Genomic DNA, 20,219 nt, shown 5'->3' with positions numbered 1-20,219 from the left:
GAATTATAAATGTCAATTTTAATCAATGTTCTTTTATTAAGATTTTTAAATGATATTTTCTACTTTTATATATTTTTGTGACAAATTATATTAATAGATGTTCCAAAGTTAACTTATATTCCTCAGTTAAGTATATTTCTTATCATATTGCTGAAAATTTTTACTAAGAACTTTATTATTATTAATACAATTTATAAGTTTCTTGGGGAGGGGCCTAGTTCATACGTAAGATTCTCCTACAGTTTTCCTTTCTTTCGTTGTTTTTATGTAGATTTTACTTTAAAACTATGTTCTTAATTTTTAAATTAGACATTTTGCTTATGCCTTGCTCCTCATAAAAGTTTCCTTTTTTCCTTAGATTTTCTGTAAATTTCCTATGATGTATTTGATTTATATTAATTCAACTCTGGAAAATTCTGAACCACTTAAGAAGTATTGCCTCTTCCTTTGATCTCTCCATTACCTCCATCTGGAGCTCATCTTCAATTCCTACTGGTCGTTCTCCTTTCTGTATTCAGCATCTCTATATCCCTCTAGAGTAGTTTCCATGATTTTATATCTCATTCTAGATAATTTCTTTAGATCTATTTTCAAGTTCAATAATCTTTTCTTTAGGTGTTTTGTATTTAAGAATAATTTTAAACACATTGATTTTTCTGTTGTACTCCTATAGATTTTTGTTCTATTAGCTTATATACTTGTGAAAGTAATGCTTTTCTTTGACTTTGGCCAATGGTAGGTTGCTTCTCACTGCTTTCTTTTAAATATATTTGAGTTTTAAAATAGTTTTACTAACAGAAGATATAATTGTTCTTAAAGTTACACACACACACGTCTTCAAATTGTTTGCAGAAAAATTCCATTGTCTTTTAATTCCATTTTCCACAAACTTTGAAAGCACCTTGTATATGATCTTTTTCTTAAAAACTGTATCTTCCGTCCTTGTTTTTCTAATTTCCATTTACATTGTACTATAGCTTCACTGCAGAGCAAGTCAATTCTGTCATGACAATCTCATACATGTCAGAATAGAACTGGCTTCCATAAGGCTTTCAATGACTGGTTTTTCAGAAGTAGATTGCCAGTTTTCTCCTTCAAAGAGCCTCAGGGTGAATTTAAAACCCCAAATCTTTTAATCACTAGCTGGGATCTTAGCTACTTGCTCCACCCAGGGACTCTAATATTTTAATATACATAGTTAATAAAATAGTTATCTAATATTTCCCCTCTTCCTCCTCAAAATAAAAGAATCCCAGACCATTTTTATTCTGATTACTCGCTTCATAGCTCAAATGTCAGTTTTTCCCTTGATTTAGCTTCCACTGCAGTCCCCAAATTGAGCATTATTATTTTTATTATTCTTCTTTAGAAAGAATGTTAGAAGCCTGGTAGCGCTGTCTGGAAAACGTACTACTAACTGAAAGGTGAATGATTCAAACCCATCAGTGCGTCTGTGGGGAAAGGGATGGGGCTATCAACTATCGGCTCCAGGAAACCTTTTGTAGATTTCCTGAGTTCGAACAGGTACCCCGGTGACTGCACTGGGCTGCGAAAACAAAATCAGCAGTTCAAAACCATTAGCCACTCCTGGGCCAGGGGGGGGGGGGAGGGGGGGATTCTGAAAAAACCCTCTGCCATCGAGCCAATTCGGACTCATAGAGGCCCCATAGGACAGGACAGAACTACTCCTGTGGGTGTCTGAGACTGCAACTCTCTCCTGGGGGTAAAAAGCTTCATCTTTCTCCCTCCCAGCCGCTGTTGGTTCTGAACTGCTGACCCTGTGGTTAGCTGGAATGTGACCCACGACTTTACCAAGGCTCCATTGAGAGAAAAGGGCAGGTGTTAGAATCCCTTTAAGAATGTACAGTTCTTGGAAACAAAGAGAGCAGTTCTACACTGCCCTTTAGTTTCTTTTTGAGTCAGAAATCAGCTTCTTGGGGCTGTTGGAATGTTTTTGTTTTTGTTTTTAATCATTTTATTGGGGCCTCGTACAACACAATCCATCCATCCATCCATCCATCCATCCATTGTGTCAAGCACATTTGTACATTTGTTGCCATCATCATTCTCAAAACATTTGCTTTCTACTTGAGCCCTTAATATCAATTCTTGATTTTCCCCTCCCTCCCTGCTCCCACCTCCCTCAAGAACCCTTGATAATTTATAAATTATTATTTTGTCATATCTTGCACTGTCTGACGTCTCTCTTCACCCACTTTTCTGTTGTCCGTCCCCCAGGGAGGAGGCTACATGTAGATCCTTGTAATCGGCTCCTCCTTTCCAACCCACCCTCCCAGTATCAACACTCACACCACTGGTCCTGAAGGGATCATGCGCCCTGGATTCCCTGTGTCTCCAGCTCCCATCGTACCGAGCAGGAATTGACTTGGCGGTGGACTAGAGGCAGTTTGTTTAGTTACCCGTTGTGTAGCACGGTTTATAACCTATTTCTTCTTTCTGCTTTTAATTTTTTTATTGCCCCAGCAGGGCATTCTTTAGACTTCTTTCTGTGAAGACTGTTGATAAATGTTTATTATGTGTTGAATGAATTTTTATATTGCCCTCGTTTGTGAATGATCGTTTGGTTATAAAATTCTAATTTGAGTTTTTTCATCTTACAGCCATTTGAAGTTCTTATTTCATTGTCATTTGGCTTCTATCATTATTCTAGAGAATTTTGTTCTCTCTTTATATTTTATTCCTCTGTAGGCTATGACGAATCCATACATGTTTTTAGGATCTTTGCTTGGTCAATGGTGTTTAGCCATTTTCCTAACATGGTTCTAGGTATAGATTTTATTTTATTTAACTTGCCTGTGATGCAGTATGATTCTTGAAAATGACAATTCAGTTCTTGAAACTTCTAGTCATTATCTTTTTGAATCTTTCTTCTCCTTTCTATTTTCTCCCTCTGGATCTCCTATTAGATACAAATTAAAACTTCTATTTTGTCTCCATGTTTAAGCTCATTTTTTTAATCTTTTGCAACATTTAGTAATTTATTCTATTTTAGAATCATTACTCAGTTTTGTTCAATATTTTGTTTACCTTAAATATTGCATATTTAGTTTTAAATATTTATTTATTGATGTTATGTTTGATGTTTTTTTAAAAAATCTTTCTATTAGGTGCTCGTACAACTCATCACAATCCATACGTATATCCATTGTGTCAAGCATATTTGTACATTTGTTGCCAACATCATTCTACTTTCTACTTGAATCCTTGGTATCAGCTTCTCATATCCCCCCTCCTTCCCCCACCCTCCATTTCTCACGAACCCTTGATAAGTTATAAATTATTATTATTTTTCATATCTTATACTGTCCGATGTCTTCTTTCACTCAATTTTCTGTTGTCCATCCCCCAGGGAGGGTGTTATATGTAGATCCTTGTGATCGGTTCCCTCTTTCTATCCTACCTTCCTCTTTCCCTCCTGGTATTGCTACTCTCATTATTGGTCCTGAGGGGTTTATCTGTCCTGGATTTCCTGTGTTTCCAGTTCTTTTTGTATTAGAGTACATCCTCCGATCTAGCTGGATTTGTAATTGGGATCACGATAGTAGAAGCATGAAAGAACTAGAGGAAAATTTTATGTTTCATCATTGCTATACTGCACCCTGACTGGCTTGTCTCCTCCCCGTGACCCTTCTGGAAGGGGATGTCCAGTTGCCTACAGATGGGCTTTGGGTCTTCACTGAATTCCCCCTCATTCACAATGATATGATTTTTTGTTCTTTGATGCCGGATACTTGATCCTATGGACATCTTGTGATCACACAGGCTGGTGTGCTTCTTCCATGTGGAATGGTTGTTTCTCAACTGGATGGCCACTTGTTTATCTTCAAGCTTTTGAGACCCCAGAAGCTATATCTTTTGATATCCAGGCACCATTAGCTTTCTTTATCACATTTGCTTGTGCACCTGCTTTGTCTTTAGCGATCGTGTCGGGAAGGTGAGCATCATGGAATGCCAGTTTAATATAACAAAGTGTTCTTGCGTTGAGGGAATACTTGAGAGGAGGTCCGATGTCCATCTTCTACCTTAATACTAAACCTATAAATATATGCACATAGATCTATTACCCCATCATCATATACACATATATTTATGTATGTACATGCCTGTATTTAGACCTCTATAAATGCCCTTTTTCTCCTAGTTCTTTCTTCTATTTCATTTTACTTTCCTTTGTCCCACTATCATGATCAGCCTTCATTTGGGTTTCAGTAATTCCTCTTGGTTACATTGCCCTTGATCAAGCTCTATTCCCTCCTCCTCCTCGATTTTGGATCACTTCTTGTTCCCTTGTCCCTGGGTTTATTCGATATTCAGTTTTAAAGATTCATTTATTTATTGATGTTATAAAACCTGACTAAAGCAAAAAATTCAAACACACTTCCATGAAGTTGATTCCACTGATAGGGAACCTTTAAGACAAAGCAGATCTGCTCCCTAAGGTTTCCCAGGCTACAAATCTTAATGGAAGCAAACAGCCTCATCTTTTGCAGAGACCTGATTGGCTGACATTACTCTTTCCTCCTTCTCTTCCTCTTTTCTCTAGCTTCTCCTCCTCCTCTTCCTTCTTCCTTTTTTGTAAAATTTTTTTTCCTTCTAAATTAAAAAAAATTAAGTAGATTTATATTCTATATTCAAGTATTACTTTGTCTCACAATCTTGAAGGCTTATGTCAATTGTTTATTAAATCTCTTTTTCTTGCTCATATGTGCTTTCTATTTTTTCATTATAAATTTATGTACCGAGATAAATGGGTGGGGAGAATGTGTGATTCAGCTTGAAGTTTGGAGCATATTACAATTATGATCATCTGTGCAGTTAAGCATAGACTTTTTTCTGTTATATGTATCTTTATGTGTTGGTGTATAATTATGATTATTGAAATAACAATAGAATAAAATGGCTAATTTATTTTAGGTTTAAAAAAATCTTAGATTACATTAAAAATCATAATAGGACCAGTTGACATATAAAATTGTCTATGACCAATGACAGTTTTACAAGACACACACAGTAATTATTTCCTAGCAAAAATAGGAGGTGGATATTTAGGGCAGCCAAAATATAGAAAATGTAGTTAATAGTGATAATGTGAAGTATTTCCTTCTTTTCAAATCACATGTTATGTTTTGAATAATTAAGCCACTTGCTCAAAGATTTCACAACTACTCAGTACTAGAACTATACTCAAATCCCAGATCATTTGGCTTAAATTTTGACTCCCAGTAAAAGTTTCCTTCTGTGGCCAGTTATCACACACCTTACTGGGGGACACATTAACTTAGATCAAGACAGTTATGTCAACCCTAGTTTACATCTCAGTGCAGGATGCATCAACTTCTGCCCAAAGAAGTACACGAAATGTGATAAGTGCAACTTCCAGATGCTGACCTTCATGAAAAGGTGTTGACCTTCAAGAAAAGGCATATGCGCTTCAAGTCCGAGTCCTCCTTTGTGCTCGAACGCAGATATGCTCACAGCACAAGGTGTGAGGGATGCTCATTCTGAAATTATAAAAATCATTTTTAGTCAGGAGCGAACATTCAATAAGACATTTTTGTTACTGCCATTGTTGATCTCATTATACTCAAAACCTAGTTGCAGTCAGTTTGCAAAAATATTACTATTTGCTGAGTTTTAGTAAACATTTAAAAAGGGGCGTTCTCTCCCCATTTAATTACAAATTTATTTTTTCAAAAGTAAAATAGTTTTACCCCATTAATTAAATGGGAAACTATTGTTTCTTGAAATCTCTCATATTATCCCTCTTTCATTAACATCATGTTCTTTTTGTTAATTTCTCAAAAGCTTATATATAAGCAGAGCTACCAATGATAGAATATCCATTTGTAGCAAAGCTCCAGCAATAGACTTTTCCGTTGATCTCACTGAGTTATCATTCTGAGAAGCCCTGGCTGCTAATCAAAAGACGGGTGGTTGGAATCCACCAGCCACTGCGCGCGAGAATCGACCTGAAGAATATTCTTGTAAAGGTTACAGTCTTGGAAGCCTAACAGGCAGGTCTACTCTGTTGTGTAGGGTTGTGTGTGACTTACATAATCCCATGTCTACTTGATATATGAGTGTAAACCTGTCAATCAGGTTACAACCTGATGGTGCCTCCTGGTGGGTGTGGCCTTCTCATAAGGAGGACTCTGGCACCTTCTTCCTTCTCTGCCTTCACTTTCATGCCAGCAAGCCACTCTGAGACCTGCCAGAGTCCTGTGAAGCTTCAACTGCCATTGGGTCCACAATACTTTGCACCCACTGGCCTGTGGTCTTCCTGCACTCTGCATCATTGCCTGTAGCTCCCTGAATCTGAAGAGGGACTTATGGACCAGTATCAAATTTATGGACTTAAGTTGGACTGGGCTAGGATGTTTTCTTGATATACAATTACTTCTTGATATAAAACTTTTTCTTACACATATAAGAGTGTCTCTGGATTTGTTTCCCTAGTTGACCCGGCCTAACACGGTTGCTTGATTCAGAATCTATTGGTGGTACACAACAGCAGCATGCATGAGATGACATACAGTGGCTATATTTATCTAACTGAGATTTTACACTATGCTCAGCTTTTCATTGTGTGATAACCTCATTTACATATATTAAATTTGGAAAGTTACCTTTGTTCTCTGTTTATTCCTCATAAAATAGAAAAAGTACTTGCATCTTTCTCTGTGGTTGTAGAGGTGATAATATGTATGTGCACATGTGTGTACATGAATGTACAAAATGTGCAATGTAGACCCTGGTACATTGAAAACATGTACAATACCATCATTTTCATAAAGATATAAGTTTATTAAACAATTCAGACCAGATGAAGTAGAAGCAGAGGTTTATTCTTTTCCTGTGCGCTCATCAAAATTTCTTTGTGGATTAATTTCCTTTTAACTTTATTTTTCATTGTAGTAAAATATATATAACAAAAATTAGCATTTTAAACAGTTTTAAGCATATAATTAGTAGTATTAATGACATTCACACCATATTTCCATATTTTTATCTACTTCCATATTTTTCTCACCCCAAACAGAAATTCTGTACTCATTAGGCAATAGCGTCCATTTCCACCTTAATCCTGGAGAACTAAGTCACTTTCCATTCTAGAGCCTTGTGATTTGCTACAATGCTAAGAAAGCTTCTGAGAAACTTCCCGACTGAGATGAAGTCAGAATAAAAGCTTGATGATCTCCTTCTAAAACTCTGCCAATGAAGTGAAAACCTGATTGGCCAATCAAGAATGCAATTGATATTGGACATGGTGCAGGCCCTTTTGTCACCCTGTGCATAGACTCATCATGAATTGGAGGCCAACCCAGTGGCTGCTAAGAACCATGAAAACAGTAGAGGCAAACTTTCCCTCGCTGGGATAATAAGCTACAAGTCCCTCTGATTTTGTTGCTTAACATGTACTTGGGGTTTCCAGGAAATGTCACGGTAGTTTTCAAGACAGAAGAGAAGACATGCTTAACTAACAATAAATGGTAAGATTCTTCTTCTCTTGGCAATGAGTCAATTGATGCCATTCAAATGTCTTAAAGAATTCTTGAGAATTTATCCAGGGGCTGTAGTGTCAGTTTCAAAGTCCTCTGAAATCACTGAAATTTTGGGAATATTTCTTTTATAATTCATGATGATTTATTTTGGGCTATCACCAACTGAGCAAAATTTTAAATAGCTATCTTCTTTTGTCCGATTGTGTTCCAAATAATACTCCAGTGCAATTATTTTTAATAGTTTATAATCCGATAATACAATTTCACAGAAAAATGATGGCTAGTAATGTAGTTTTACTGGTAGTCATGGTGTTTATTTTCGCTTATTATTTGCTAGTAATGACCATTTCATTTGGATTGTTATGTCCTGGAGTAAAGGCATGTTTTGATCATTGAAATATATACCAGAAAGTCCAAGAGTTCTGGCATTCATAAGAAGGGTTTGTGTTTAAGCCAACATCTTTGGCCAACACTGGAACACAGATTTACGTTCCCGTAGCCGCTCTGTGTCCAGTCTGGGAAGGAGGACACGTGGTGAGGAGTAGGATTAGATGGAGTGCGCTTGGCTGAGTTACAGCACTCGAAATACAAATATTCATTAAGAGAGTACACAAGGAAGGTGAACATACCAGAGCTTCTGGGATAATTTGTCTCATGAACAACTGGACTGATGACAATTTGAACAAGCACAGGCTCCAAACTTTCATAAAATTCTATAGCTCACAAATAATGTAAAAAATTGACAGAGAATTTTTTTTAAGTTACATAAATCCTGGCAACCTTGCCGCAAGGGCAGGCAGAGAAAACTCTTATTTCAACCATTACTGTAGTCAACATGACTTTGTGGAACTAATGAAATAATATGTCAAAAACTCTTTATAGTTTGGATTCCAACTCACCCCCTTCATGCTCACCCCATTAGATCTGACAAAACAAAGAGAGAAAGAACAACCACAGAACCTGTAGGGCCACTCCCGAAGGCTTCCTTGGCTACAGTGTTGACAGAAGCAGATCACTAGCTTGCCTTTCATGGCACTGCTGGGTGGGTTCGAACCACCAACCTTTAGGACAGAAGTTGAGTTCGAACCATTTGTTTCGCCCAGGAACCTTTCCCATAGAATGAATTCTCAAAAGGCATGTAGCAATCTTTTTTTAATGATTGTTTCACAAATCCTGTTTCTTATAGATAGCCTGTACAGTACTTGATACGTTAGCTCAATTTTTGAAAGAAAAAAAAAATCTTACTAGAGGTAAATAACTCGATGCAAAAAAGCGCACAACTTTTCAGTACCTTAATATAGGTATCCTTGAATAATTTCTCTTGAACCGATTTTACTTTTGGCCTCCAACATGATCTAATGGCCCTATTCAAATTAGAAAAAACTTTAGACACAGACAGAACTGGTTGGAATAAATAGACAGGAAAATACTTACCTTTCTAGTATCACTGGTACTCCCATCTAGACATTTTTCTTACTATCTAGACCCCTTATACTTCTCTTTGAGATAAGAGGCTGTCAGATTTATCAAGATTATTTCTCTATGGGGGGTGTGAAGGGGATGAGGTGGGAGAGAATCTAGCTGGGTAGGCTAGGGTACCAATAGCAACCTAGTGATATTCAAGCCTTTGAGTCACTGGCAATGAAATGATTGAAAAACTGGAAAAGAAAATTTAGGTTGTAATAAAACTGTTCACTGCTTTATTCTGTTCATTGCATTGTTTTTACCCTCACTAATAAGGGTAAAATGTTTATACATTAATAATTTTTTTAAAAAGTAATCTGTATTTAGATGTAGTCCTTATACTGAAGATGAAGTAACATATTGGAAAATTTAGATAGTTGGGTTGATTCCTAATTACAATAAAAAGAATCATTTTCCCTTCAGCTCCACAAACATTTTACTGTGGTAGAATAGAGATAACAACATTCATATTAGCACATGAATCCACAACTTTCCTCATTTTAAACCATGGAGTAGTTCCTTTTTCAGTTTGTACAACTACAAAGGCCTAAGAATAAGATAATTGAATGGACAATATGGTATTTGGTCATCATAAGGACTTATTATGACCAGGAGCCTCATGGTGCAATGGTTTAACTCTAGGGTGCTAACTGAAAAAGCAGAGGTTGAAACACACCTTCTCAGACTTGAGGGCCCACGAAAATAGCAATCACCAGTCGAAGTCTCGTAAGGTCAGAACACAAGATCCGAGGCAGAGAGGAGATCTTGAACATGGGAGGAAGGTGAAGTGGAAGGAGCTATTGTCTGGAAATAGAGATTTATTGTAGCTCTTGGGTGCCATCAACTGAATTCCAATTTACAGAGAGCCTATGTGGCAGAGTAAACGTGTCCTGTTACGTTTTCTAGGCCGCAATCCTGCTGCAGGATACTTGGTGGTGTCATGTTAGGCTGCTCTGTGGCTCAACAGTTAGAACTCATCAGCCACTCCAAAGGGAAAAAGCTGAGGCAGTCTGTATCCTTGGAAACTCTTGGCCAGGTCTACTCTGTCTTACTGTAGCGAGGAGTCTGAATCGCCTCAAAGGCAGTGACTTTTTAGGTAATATTTACAGTTTAACAGTTGTACTACCAGGATTGTACGAGTACAAGTAATTATAATTAAAATTCTTCTGTACACTATGTGAAGTCCTTTGGTGACGTACATGGTTCAGTATTAAGCTGCTACCTGTAAAAAAACGGTTGCTGGATTGAGCCAAAGGCACCCACAGGCAGCATGGGAGAAGTGCTTGGCACTTCCAAAAGATCATAGCTACCGGAAACACCATGAGCACAGTTCTGCTCTGACACATGAATTGCCTTGGGTCTGACTCCCCAGCAACTGTGTGCTTTTAAATACACAATATGGGGAATATTTAGGGCTGCTTTGAGTCAGAGTCAATTTGATGACAGTGAGATAAAAGGCAGTTGTGGGATTCCAATAATTTAAAACCAGTTCGCTGCCCTCGTGGCCCTTTTAAGTATATGAAAGATAAAACAGAAGGTAGTTTTTTATTTCATACAATTAATGCTTAAAAGCAATAAACAAGGTACACAAACTAGAATATATCATAAGAAAGAGCTTTAAAATATTAATGAAATACATTAAATAAAAACAGACAAAAACAATACAGCTGTTATTTAAGGAAAAAAAATTTTTAAATCACAGTGGATCCAAAAGGGTAGTCCTCAGCCTCACTCACTGCCGTGGAGTCATTTGGGTCGTGATGCGTGTGTGCCCCCCACTAGTAGTGCCAAGATAGCCTGGCCGTTGTTAGAAATACAAATTCTGGAGCCCCACCAGAATCTATCAGGATGTCCTGGTGGTGCTGTCCGAAAAGTGTACTGCTAACAATTAAGTCCAAGATTCATCAACTGCTCCATCAGCTGCTCTCATAAAGACGTGCTGCCTCAGAAATCCTGTGTAGGGTAGCTATGAATTGGAATCATAGGCACTGAGAACTTAAATCAACTCAAGGCACTGAGAACTCAAATCGAGCCATAAAATCTGGGGTCTGTAATCGAGGTCCTGCAAGCCAGCATTCTAACTGGTTCATGCAGGGGTGGGATGTGTGTGTGTGTGGGGACATCCTTAAGAATCACCTGGGGCTGGTGTTAAAGTAACTCTGATTCAGTGTATCTGGGTTAGAAATGCTAATTATCAGCAAGGGGTTGGAAAGGAATGAAGTGGTTCACACCTCTGCTACAATACAAACTGTCTGAGCTTTTATAGCTGCCAGGGAAGACAGAATTTAATTACTTAGAGAAATAAAGCTTCAAAGAGCATTGAACTGTTTGAAAGATTTGCGAGTTTAAGTGGAAGGGTCCTTAAAATGAAAGGGAGCGATATTTGTAAAGACATGTTTTAAAAGGTCTGTCTCACACCCATACCCGCTGCCATTGAGTTGATTCCAACTCACAGCGACCCTACTGTTTAGGTGGTCGGGGTTGTACATCTCTGTGGGAACACATAGCCAGTTTTCTACAAAAGGAATCACAGGCCCTGTAGCTAGCAGTTCCACGCTTTCCTGGTCCAATGCTCACGACAAAGTTCCACCAGGAAAGCTTTTAGACGGTAGTAAATGGATTATGTAAAAGTGCAACCAAGTGCTACTGTTGGTATCAGGAAATTATGCTTACTAGATAATTATTGTTGGGATCCTGCTAAAACACCACAGATGTCTTTCTAAGCACCTACTTGATGGCCGGCACAGTTGACACAGGAAGAGCTTGGGGAGAAAAGTAAAGCTGCTTTGGGGGAACAACTCCTCTCTACGATTTCTTAACGTTTTGGGGGACGATAGGAGCAATAGCTCCAGACACCCAGTGCTGACTGCAGGCTTAGAGGAAGTCTCCACCCTCTGCTGACGTCAGCGCGCGTCCTGGTCCAACCATAGCCTGGCGCTCCCAGGGGGCGGGGCGTGCGCCGCGTGACGTCACTGCGGAGCGCCCGGAACTCTGCGTTGGCGGGGGATTCAAACGTCTGGTCCGCGTCTCGGAGCCCCGAGAAGAGGCCGGGGCCCAGGTCGTCTGCCCACCTCGGCTGGCGGGAGGGTCGGCTCGCTGCCCGCGGCCGCGGCCCCGGAGAGGAGGCATGACGTCCTCCAGCACAGTCCCGCGGGCGAGAAAGATCAAGCGGAGGGCGCCTCGCGGCTTCCTCAAACGCGCCCTGAAGCTGCGGAAGCCTCACCTGCGGCTGGAGACGAATGGCGACTTACTGGTGAGAGTCGTCTGCTTTTCGGGCTGGGCGTCGGGCAGGAGGAGTTGGCAAAAGGAAACCCAGTTGTTTCTCCTTCCACACCCAATTTAGAGCCCTGTTAGGCCCCTTCCGCCCACTGCCAGGTAGACTTTCGTGCCAGGGTGGCGGCAGCTTCGGAAAGCTCTGGGCTCCGGGGAGGAAGCGGCTTGCTTCTCCGTGAAGAGCTTCAGTCTGAAACTCACGGGAGCCGGCGGCAGCGACTGACTACAGTGGGATTGGTTTGCATGTCAGTTTATATTGCTGACGCTTAGTTAAAACAACAACCCAGTTGAGAACAGTTTCCCACTGTACTTCATGTGTGGTTGCGAAGGGCAAGAGAGCCACTCTGAATTATATGCCAATAAAACGGTTTAAAAGAGAGGGAGAATATGGGAGCCGGAAAAGCGTGTACACTATAGTAAGGGAGCAAGCTAACAGATCCAAATTTATAAAACTAAATATATTTTTTAAAAAGGTAAGAATGTTTGTGTTGAAGAAAATGAGCAGATGACAGACCTATGTAGGTTGTTATATAGCGATGCTCTATACCTTATTGCTCATACTCTTGTCCACCGTGTCTACAGCCTTATTTCCTACAAGTGAACTTCAGAAAGTTCATGGTAAATCTCCCTTTGCCACAGACGTTTGAAACCCTCTTGTGGGCTTGTCCTGAGAAGGTTTCATTTTAATGAAACAGTACAGCTTGAGATCCTTTAATTCTAAGTCATTATTTCAAAGCATCAATGGTCAAGTTTTAAAACCTTTTAATATTTGCTCTTTTGAAGATTCATTTGAATTGCTTACTATTTATTCATCGGTTAGCCGAGGAGTCCAGGATAAATGCTTGTGAGACGAAGTGTGGGATAATTAAAAAGGAACACATCCTGGCTGCAGCAAAGGTAAAAATCTTACTTTTCTTTTTTTGAGCCAAACATTTTTTTTGAAGAACAATTAATTTCAAGGTAACAATGGTTCATATTTGAATCTTCATTCAGCTTCCTTGAATTGAGTTTGAAGCTTGGTTTTTCATGTTAGTGGTTTTTAATTATGGGGTTAGATTCCCACCCACCCCCTATATGTATACTAAAGATTTTTGAGGGAAAGGTTTATAGTCACTGAGTTTTCACAATTTAGAAAGAAATCACGTTTTGATTGACTGTAGGACTATAACTTTTGGCCACTGTCGTCAAGTTGATTCCAACTGTAAGCAACCCTACTGGACAGACCAGAACTGCCCCAGAGCATTTCCAAGGTGTAACCTCTCAGAAGCAGACTATTGTGTTGTTTTAAAAAACACACTTTACTTTATGTCTGGGTTCTAATATCCATTGCCATGGCTACACAGAACCCACAGACAAAATTGATGATTCAAGGGTTTATTAAGGGAGTTGTATTGCTAGTGGGAAATCCTCAGGATAGTTGTTGTCAGGACATGTTACCAAGTTCTTTTGGGTCTGCTAATAAATACCCCAAAGGACACTGCTGTGAGCCTCAATAGAAGGCAGTCAGCCCAGGCTTCCAGCCCAGCTCCCCCAATAAAGTGTCCAGAGGCACCCTACACTGTAAGCTAGCTTCCTGAACAAAAATAACCAACCTTACATAGGTTTGTGTGTTAGTCTGGGTTGGCTAGAGAAATCCAGAGAGACTCCATGTGTATAAGAAAGAGCTTTACATAAAGAGTACTTGTATATTAAAAAAAAATCCCAGTCCAGATCAAGTCCTTAAGTCCGATATTAGCCCATCTGCCCGATACCAGTCCATAAACTCCTCTTCAGACTCACGCAGCACATGCAATGACTACTGAATGCAGGAAGATCACAAGGTCCATGGCAGAAAGTCTTGTGGATCCAGTGACTCCTCTAGCTTCAGGGCTCTGGTTCCAACAGTGTAGCTCCATGTGGCTTGTCAACAGGAATGTCAAGCAGGGAGAGTGTGTGCCCCGCCTCCAGGGAGGAAGACAGTTCCCAGAATCCTCAGGAGGTCGTGCTCACATACAAGCCTCGTTGGCCATGCCTGATTGACAGGCTAGACCCACTACTTTGCTCAGGTCGACAGTAGATTATGTAACTGCCACTCTTTCATGCTCTGGCTCCTGGTTCTGCTGCTGGTCCTCTGATTGTTATAGCTTTCTTGTGGATCCAGGAGGCTCACTGGGCAGGGATTTGGGGTCCAGAGGATACACTATACTTCTGGCTCTTGCTGGCAATGAGATCCCTCCTCCTTCTCAGAGGGCTTACTTAATATGGAACAGGTTGGTATTCCAGGGAATCCTGTTCCCAATTATTCACAAGTAAATCCTATCAGTATCTTCCCCACCTTCTTAGCAGATCCATGTAGAAGAACGTTGGTTGGTGGGAGTTAGAGATTTTGGCTAAAGGAGCCATGTTAAATAATTCACTCTGCAACCATGACCTCTTTCCCTTATGCAGTGACTGGTGAGTTCAAGCCACAACCGCTAGTTAATAGCTGAGTACTTAACCCCTGTGCTAACGGCCTCCTCATGGGATTGTGGGCGGTGGCCTGGTGGTTACACATTGGGCTGCTAACTGTGAAAGGCCCATGAGACTTTCTAATGCCATAGTTACAGTCTCGGAAATTCCCAGGGGCAGTTCTACCCTGTCCTGTATGGTTGCTGTGAGTCAGCATTGACCCAATGGCAGTGAGTTTGTGGTTTATTTTGATAGGTAGTAGAGAGAATTATCACCTAGGAAATTTCAAATTTACCTTCTTCTTGATTATTTTAAATGATCCTAATTAAGTTAATTAGCTAATTTCCTAACTTTGTTTTGCTGTTTCAATGTCTTATTAATCAAGTTTCTTGCATAAGCAGAGAACGTTGCCTAGTACTAGTATTTCTATATAATATGATGCCTTGTATAAAATAATATGATGCTTAGGATAGAGTTTTCTAAATGTGTTCCTGAGGTTTTAATAGATGGACAACCACTAAAAGTCAGATAGATAAGTGTATTCCTTCTTGAATATCCGCATTATATGGTTTTAGCTCAGGATTTTGCAGATTCACTTGCGGATATCATACTTTCATTTGAAGCATTCATGTTACCATCTTGAAGAACAGAGAAGGAGCCTTGGTGGTATGACGGTTAAGCGCTTTCTGCTAACCGAAAGGTTGGTGCTTCTGGAGGAGGAAGGCATGGCAATGTGCTTCCGTAAAGATGACAGCCGCCAAGCAAACCCTCTGGGCGGTTCTCTTAGCAAATGAGGTCACCGTGGGTCGTTTCATTCTGCGCATGTGCTCTGTGTTCTCTCCGCTCCCTCCCTAGTGTTGAGCATGGTGATGACTAATTCCCCAAGGAATTCTGCCTAAGTTATTAAAAATGTGATGCCCCAGTGGATTTGTGCTGCGTTGGGGTTGCTGGAAGCATCCCTGGTGGCTCACAGCTTTGTGCTTCCCTGCCAACTGCAAATTTAACTAGGTTTGAGAGTCCAGAAATGTTTGACATTCATTGAGAGAAGGAGACTATAGGCACCATATTCCCTACTCATCTTCCAATTTGATGTTTGCATATTGTGCACATAGGACGCCTTATCCTTTTGTTAACGGTTTGCTTGATTTTCTACAGGAGCAGTCTATTTGCCATGTGTGTGACACGCATGTTCTTTTGCTCCCTCCCAGGTGATCCTGAAGAAGAGCAGAGGTTAGAAGTCCAAGAACACCTTCTTGGAAACTCTTACTGTTTTAGATGCTCACAGGAGGCGAAATGACTTTCACATGTCTACTTAGTATTGTAGATCGCTTAACTGTTGGCTAGATGTATGTATATGTGTATTTTATTTTACTAATATTTCAATGTCTCAAGTAAACACATAAATTCAAACATTTTGTGTCACTGTGCTTTAGTTTACGTAGTCTTGTCCATTTGCTTTCCTTTTGTTGTTGCGCATATTTTCTGTACGCTATATGTAAGCTTAATTTTAGATGCCTTCTCTGCCCTCACCAGCTAGATCTCACCTACCCTTTGCAGTTATGACAGTAGTAAACATAGCTATCTTAATATTTTGTTCATTGATCATGTCTGTTTGGCGGTGGTGAATGCCCAGATGTGACGTGCTAATAACAGCTAATAACACGGGCTGTACTGGTTAAGATTACGTGTCAGCTTGACTGGGCCGTGGTTCTCAGTGGTTTGGCAGTTACGTAATGATGTAGTCACCTCCCATTTTGTTATTTGATGCGGCTATCTGCCATTTTCATGTAATAAAATTAATTTAGTATTAATAATGAGGTAGCATTTAGAACCTAACGATAAGATAATGAGAACTGGGTGCACTTTGAAAAAAATGTGTAGAATTAAGTATATATGTATATATTTAGACTTTAACCAAATCTACCTGTGGAATTACTCTCCAAAGAAAGATAACATGCAAACAAATCTAAGTATATTACAAGTATTAGTGTTAGTTTGTTAATGCCTTCACATAAGCAGTTCTATTTATCATTATGTTCTTAAAACAATTACTCAACATTTTTTTTTTCAAAACCTAGCTACCTAGTTTTAAAAGTAAATCCCGAGGGAAGTGCCAGCCATCGTGATGTCTTGATGGGGCACCATTTCCCTCTCTCAGGGATTCTTAAGTCCAGCATCTCTACCTGAAAGAACTTGCTCCCTTTAGTGTAGAATAGATGGAGAGATTTCTACTCGTTAGGGTGATGGTATACTATGTAAGCAAGAAGTAGGTACAGAAAAAGATCTTTTTCCCTGATCGCATAAAGGATCACGTTTATGAAATGTTTTAGGGCGCAATGTGGTAGGGCATGGGAGAAAAGGTGGAAATATGCACTGAGCATGTGCAGAATGTCAATATCTTGGGACTACATTTCCCTGAAACCCTTGCTATCCCAAGTGGAATTTGACTTTTCTCGTGAAATTTGAAAATCCAGTTCACTGGATTCTCAGAGAAGTACATGAAAGCCAACTTCCACCATCAGAGCAACATACTCAGTGCAGTGACTTGGTAGGGCACCATCTCCCTCTCCCAGGAGAGTCTTGATGAAATTTCTCCATGTGAAAACACCCCACCCATTTCCCCCACTATATATATATATTTATATATATATCTCCTTTCTGCCTTTCCAAAACAAACCATAATTTCTCCAACATTAAGGGGAAAACTTGTATTTTGTCAACGCCCACATTTATTGGGTGCCTTTATTTTCCTTCTAAGGCAGCAGTTTTCAACCTGTGGGTCGTGATCTCTTTGGGGATCGAACGACCCTTTCACAGGTGTCATCTGATTCATGGCAGTAGCAAAATTACAGTGATGAAGTAGCAATGAAAATGATTTTATGGTTGGGGGTTCACAGCTCAAGGAACTGTTTAAGGGACCGTGGCTTTAGGAGGGCACAGTGAGAACCATTTTAGGGCATCCTTTAGAAATTTCATTATCAAATCCAGTAGTTTTAAAATTAGTTTTACTTTTAAAATTTTGAAATGATTTGAAAGACAGATTTTATGTATCTCAGTTTCCACTGGTGATTATACCTTGCATAATTATAAATTATAGTACAGTATCAAAACGAGGATTTTACATTGACACAATGTGTGGATCAACTCAGCTCACTACCATCAAGCCGATTCCAACTAGTGGTGACCCTCGAAAACGTTGAAGCGCCCCTGTGGATTTCTGAGACTATAGAGGAGTAAAAACCTTGTTTTTCTCCCTTGGAGCAGCTGATGCTTTTAAACTGATGATTTTAGCACATAAGTAGGTCTTATCACTACCAATACCATAGCATTCTGTTACCACAGAAATCTTCCTTGTGTTACCCTTTCATAGTGACAAGGAGTGCTACCCCCACCCCTCACCACCACCGCTCTGGCCACCATCCCTAGCCCTTGCCAACAGTAATCTCTATCTCATTCGAGGATTTTTTAGCATGTTAGCAGTGGAATTGTTGGATCTAATGCATCGTGGCTGAATTTCCACTTAGCCTAATGCCTTTGAGACCCACCTGAGTTGCCATGTGCTCGCTGTTGCTTTTATTACTGAGTAGCTGCCGTGGTGTGCGCTGCCGCAGTTTGTATAACTGTACACAGACCTACTGAGAATTGCTCTGGATGTTTCCAGGGATTCTTTTTATATTAGAAATAAAACTTCTGTGGACAAATATGTACTCATTTTTGTGTGGACCTGGGTTTGTATTTCTTTGGGACAGATGCTTAGAGTGCTATTGCTGGACTGGGTGGTAAGAACATAATTTGTTGAGTAGATACACAGCAGAATATACACCAGTCCAACATTTGCTGCTTGTACAATTCAGTGTGGTTGATTATGCTCTTTGAATTGTGTTACCAGTATCACCCTCTTTTTCTTATTTTTCCTCCCTAATTGCAGTGACCTTGCTGCCCTTGTTTACAGCTGTTTCTTCTCATTGTGCATTGCGCTACGTTAACAAGATCTGGAAAGCTTTGAAGGTCATGAAAGTTATTCTAAGTCACTGAAGTCTACGTTAAGGAGGTGGCTCTTTCCCTCTGTGTTTTGAGGGTCTCTGACCCGAAAGGTTCCTCTTCCAGCGCTCTAGCACAGTGTTCCTCTGCTATCTGTGAGGTTTCCACTGGCTAACTTCTGATTGGGATGCCGGGAGGGGTACAGCTCTAGGTTCTCCTCATTCTATTTTAATATGGAAGGCCCGTTTAGACCTGTCTAGCCTTGACGACTTGATATTTGAAATTGCTTCCAGCATCACAGCAACGCACATGCCACTGACAGGAAAAGCACTCACATAAAACAGGCAAGATATCTCACAAAGAAACAACCGTCAACTGGGTCAATATAGACATGGTTGAAGTTGTGAAATACTCCATTTTACTTAAATCCACAATCCCCGTCTCTGGATACATCAGTCAAGAAATCAGGTAACGTGTTAAAAAGCAAAGATGTCACTGAGGGTAAGGGACTCTGACTCAACCTATGGTAGTTTCCACTGTCTCCTGTGCATGGACACGCTGGACAATGAAAAAAGCGTTCGATCCATCATTGTAGTGCTTGGTGAAGAATATATTATGGCTTTCTAGAAGAATGGACAAATCTATATTAGAAGAAGGACTTCATGCTTGGTAAATCAGAAGGCGGCCAGCTAAACTAACGAGATAGATTGACAGTGGCTGCAACAATGGGCTCATCCGTGGCAATGACTGAGGATAGCTGAGGATGAACAGTGTTCTGTCCCATGAGGTTGAGGCCAGACGGAAAGGTACTTAACACTGCCTCTGAAGTTCTTTCAAATCGCTGTTATTTGATAATTTCAAAGAGCATGGTTCACAGGCAGATAAGTCTTGATTTTCAGAAACTTCAAAGCATAACTGATGTCTCAGGGCTATAGTCTCAATGGTTCCCTCAGCCTCCTAAGGTCCAGAAAGTCTGGATTCCATGTTTATTTTTAAGAGAACCTGCCAGACTACTTTCCTGTGGCTATACCATCTTGCATTCACATTAGCAATATGAGAAACCTGTGGCATATGTAAACATTTGATACTGTTGCTAATTTATGTTTTAGCTGTTTTTATAGATATGTATTGGTAACTGATTTTAAGTTGCATTTTTATAATGCTAACCATGTTGAACATATTTTCATATGCTTATTTGCAGTCAGTATATTTTCTTTAAAGAGCTTTGGTGCAATGGCTTAAACCTTCGACTTCTACCTTTGCTTGTTGGCACAAGCATATACTGTGCTTGGCTGGGACTGAAATATTGGAAATCTGCTTGCCCTGGAAATCTACTTCTAAAAAGTCAACCATTGGAAATTCTCTGGAGCACAGTGCTATTCTGTCACAGGGCTGTCATGAGTCAGAATTGCTTCAAGAACAATTAAAATAAAATCTTTGCCTATTTTTCTAATTCGGTTATTTCTTTTTTAAGAGTTCTTTTTCTATTCTAGATATGAGACCTTTGGTTTGGAAATGTTTTCATCCCACCTTGTGCTTGCTTTTTTAACT

General features: G+C 39.8%; 1 protein-coding gene across 1 annotated transcript; it reads left to right on the top strand.

The window, feature by feature from the left end:
- Nucleotides 1-11,960: 11,960 nt before the first annotated feature.
- On the top strand, nucleotides 11,961-16,097 carry CENPW (centromere protein W). The gene is made up of 3 exons (XM_075554592.1): nucleotides 11,961-12,240; nucleotides 13,044-13,157; nucleotides 15,896-16,097. The coding sequence occupies exons 1-3, from the start codon at nucleotides 12,115-12,117 to the stop codon at nucleotides 15,920-15,922; spliced, it is 267 nt and encodes an 88-aa protein (XP_075410707.1). The 5' UTR covers nucleotides 11,961-12,114; the 3' UTR covers nucleotides 15,923-16,097.
- Nucleotides 16,098-20,219: the final 4,122 nt, after the last annotated feature.

The sequence above is a fragment of the Tenrec ecaudatus genome, chromosome 7 (assembly GCF_050624435.1).
Source record: "Tenrec ecaudatus isolate mTenEca1 chromosome 7, mTenEca1.hap1, whole genome shotgun sequence".
Lineage (NCBI taxonomy): Eukaryota > Metazoa > Chordata > Mammalia > Afrosoricida > Tenrecidae > Tenrec > Tenrec ecaudatus.
Note: the sequence above shows the minus strand (reverse complement) of the source record. Positions and strands in the feature narration are given on the sequence as shown.

What these genes read in the sequence shown, in the direction of transcription:
- CENPW (XM_075554592.1), top strand. Translation starts at nt 12,115, where the DNA reads ATGACGTCCTCCAGCACAGTCCCGCGGGCGAGAAAGATCAAGCGGAGG. An exon ending in AGACGAATGGCGACTTACTG is followed by an intron (nt 12,241 to 13,043) that starts GTGAGAGTCGTC and finishes GCTCTTTTGAAG; the next exon opens with ATTCATTTGAATTGCTTACT. An exon ending in ACATCCTGGCTGCAGCAAAG is followed by an intron (nt 13,158 to 15,895) that starts GTAAAAATCTTA and finishes GCTCCCTCCCAG; the next exon opens with GTGATCCTGAAGAAGAGCAG.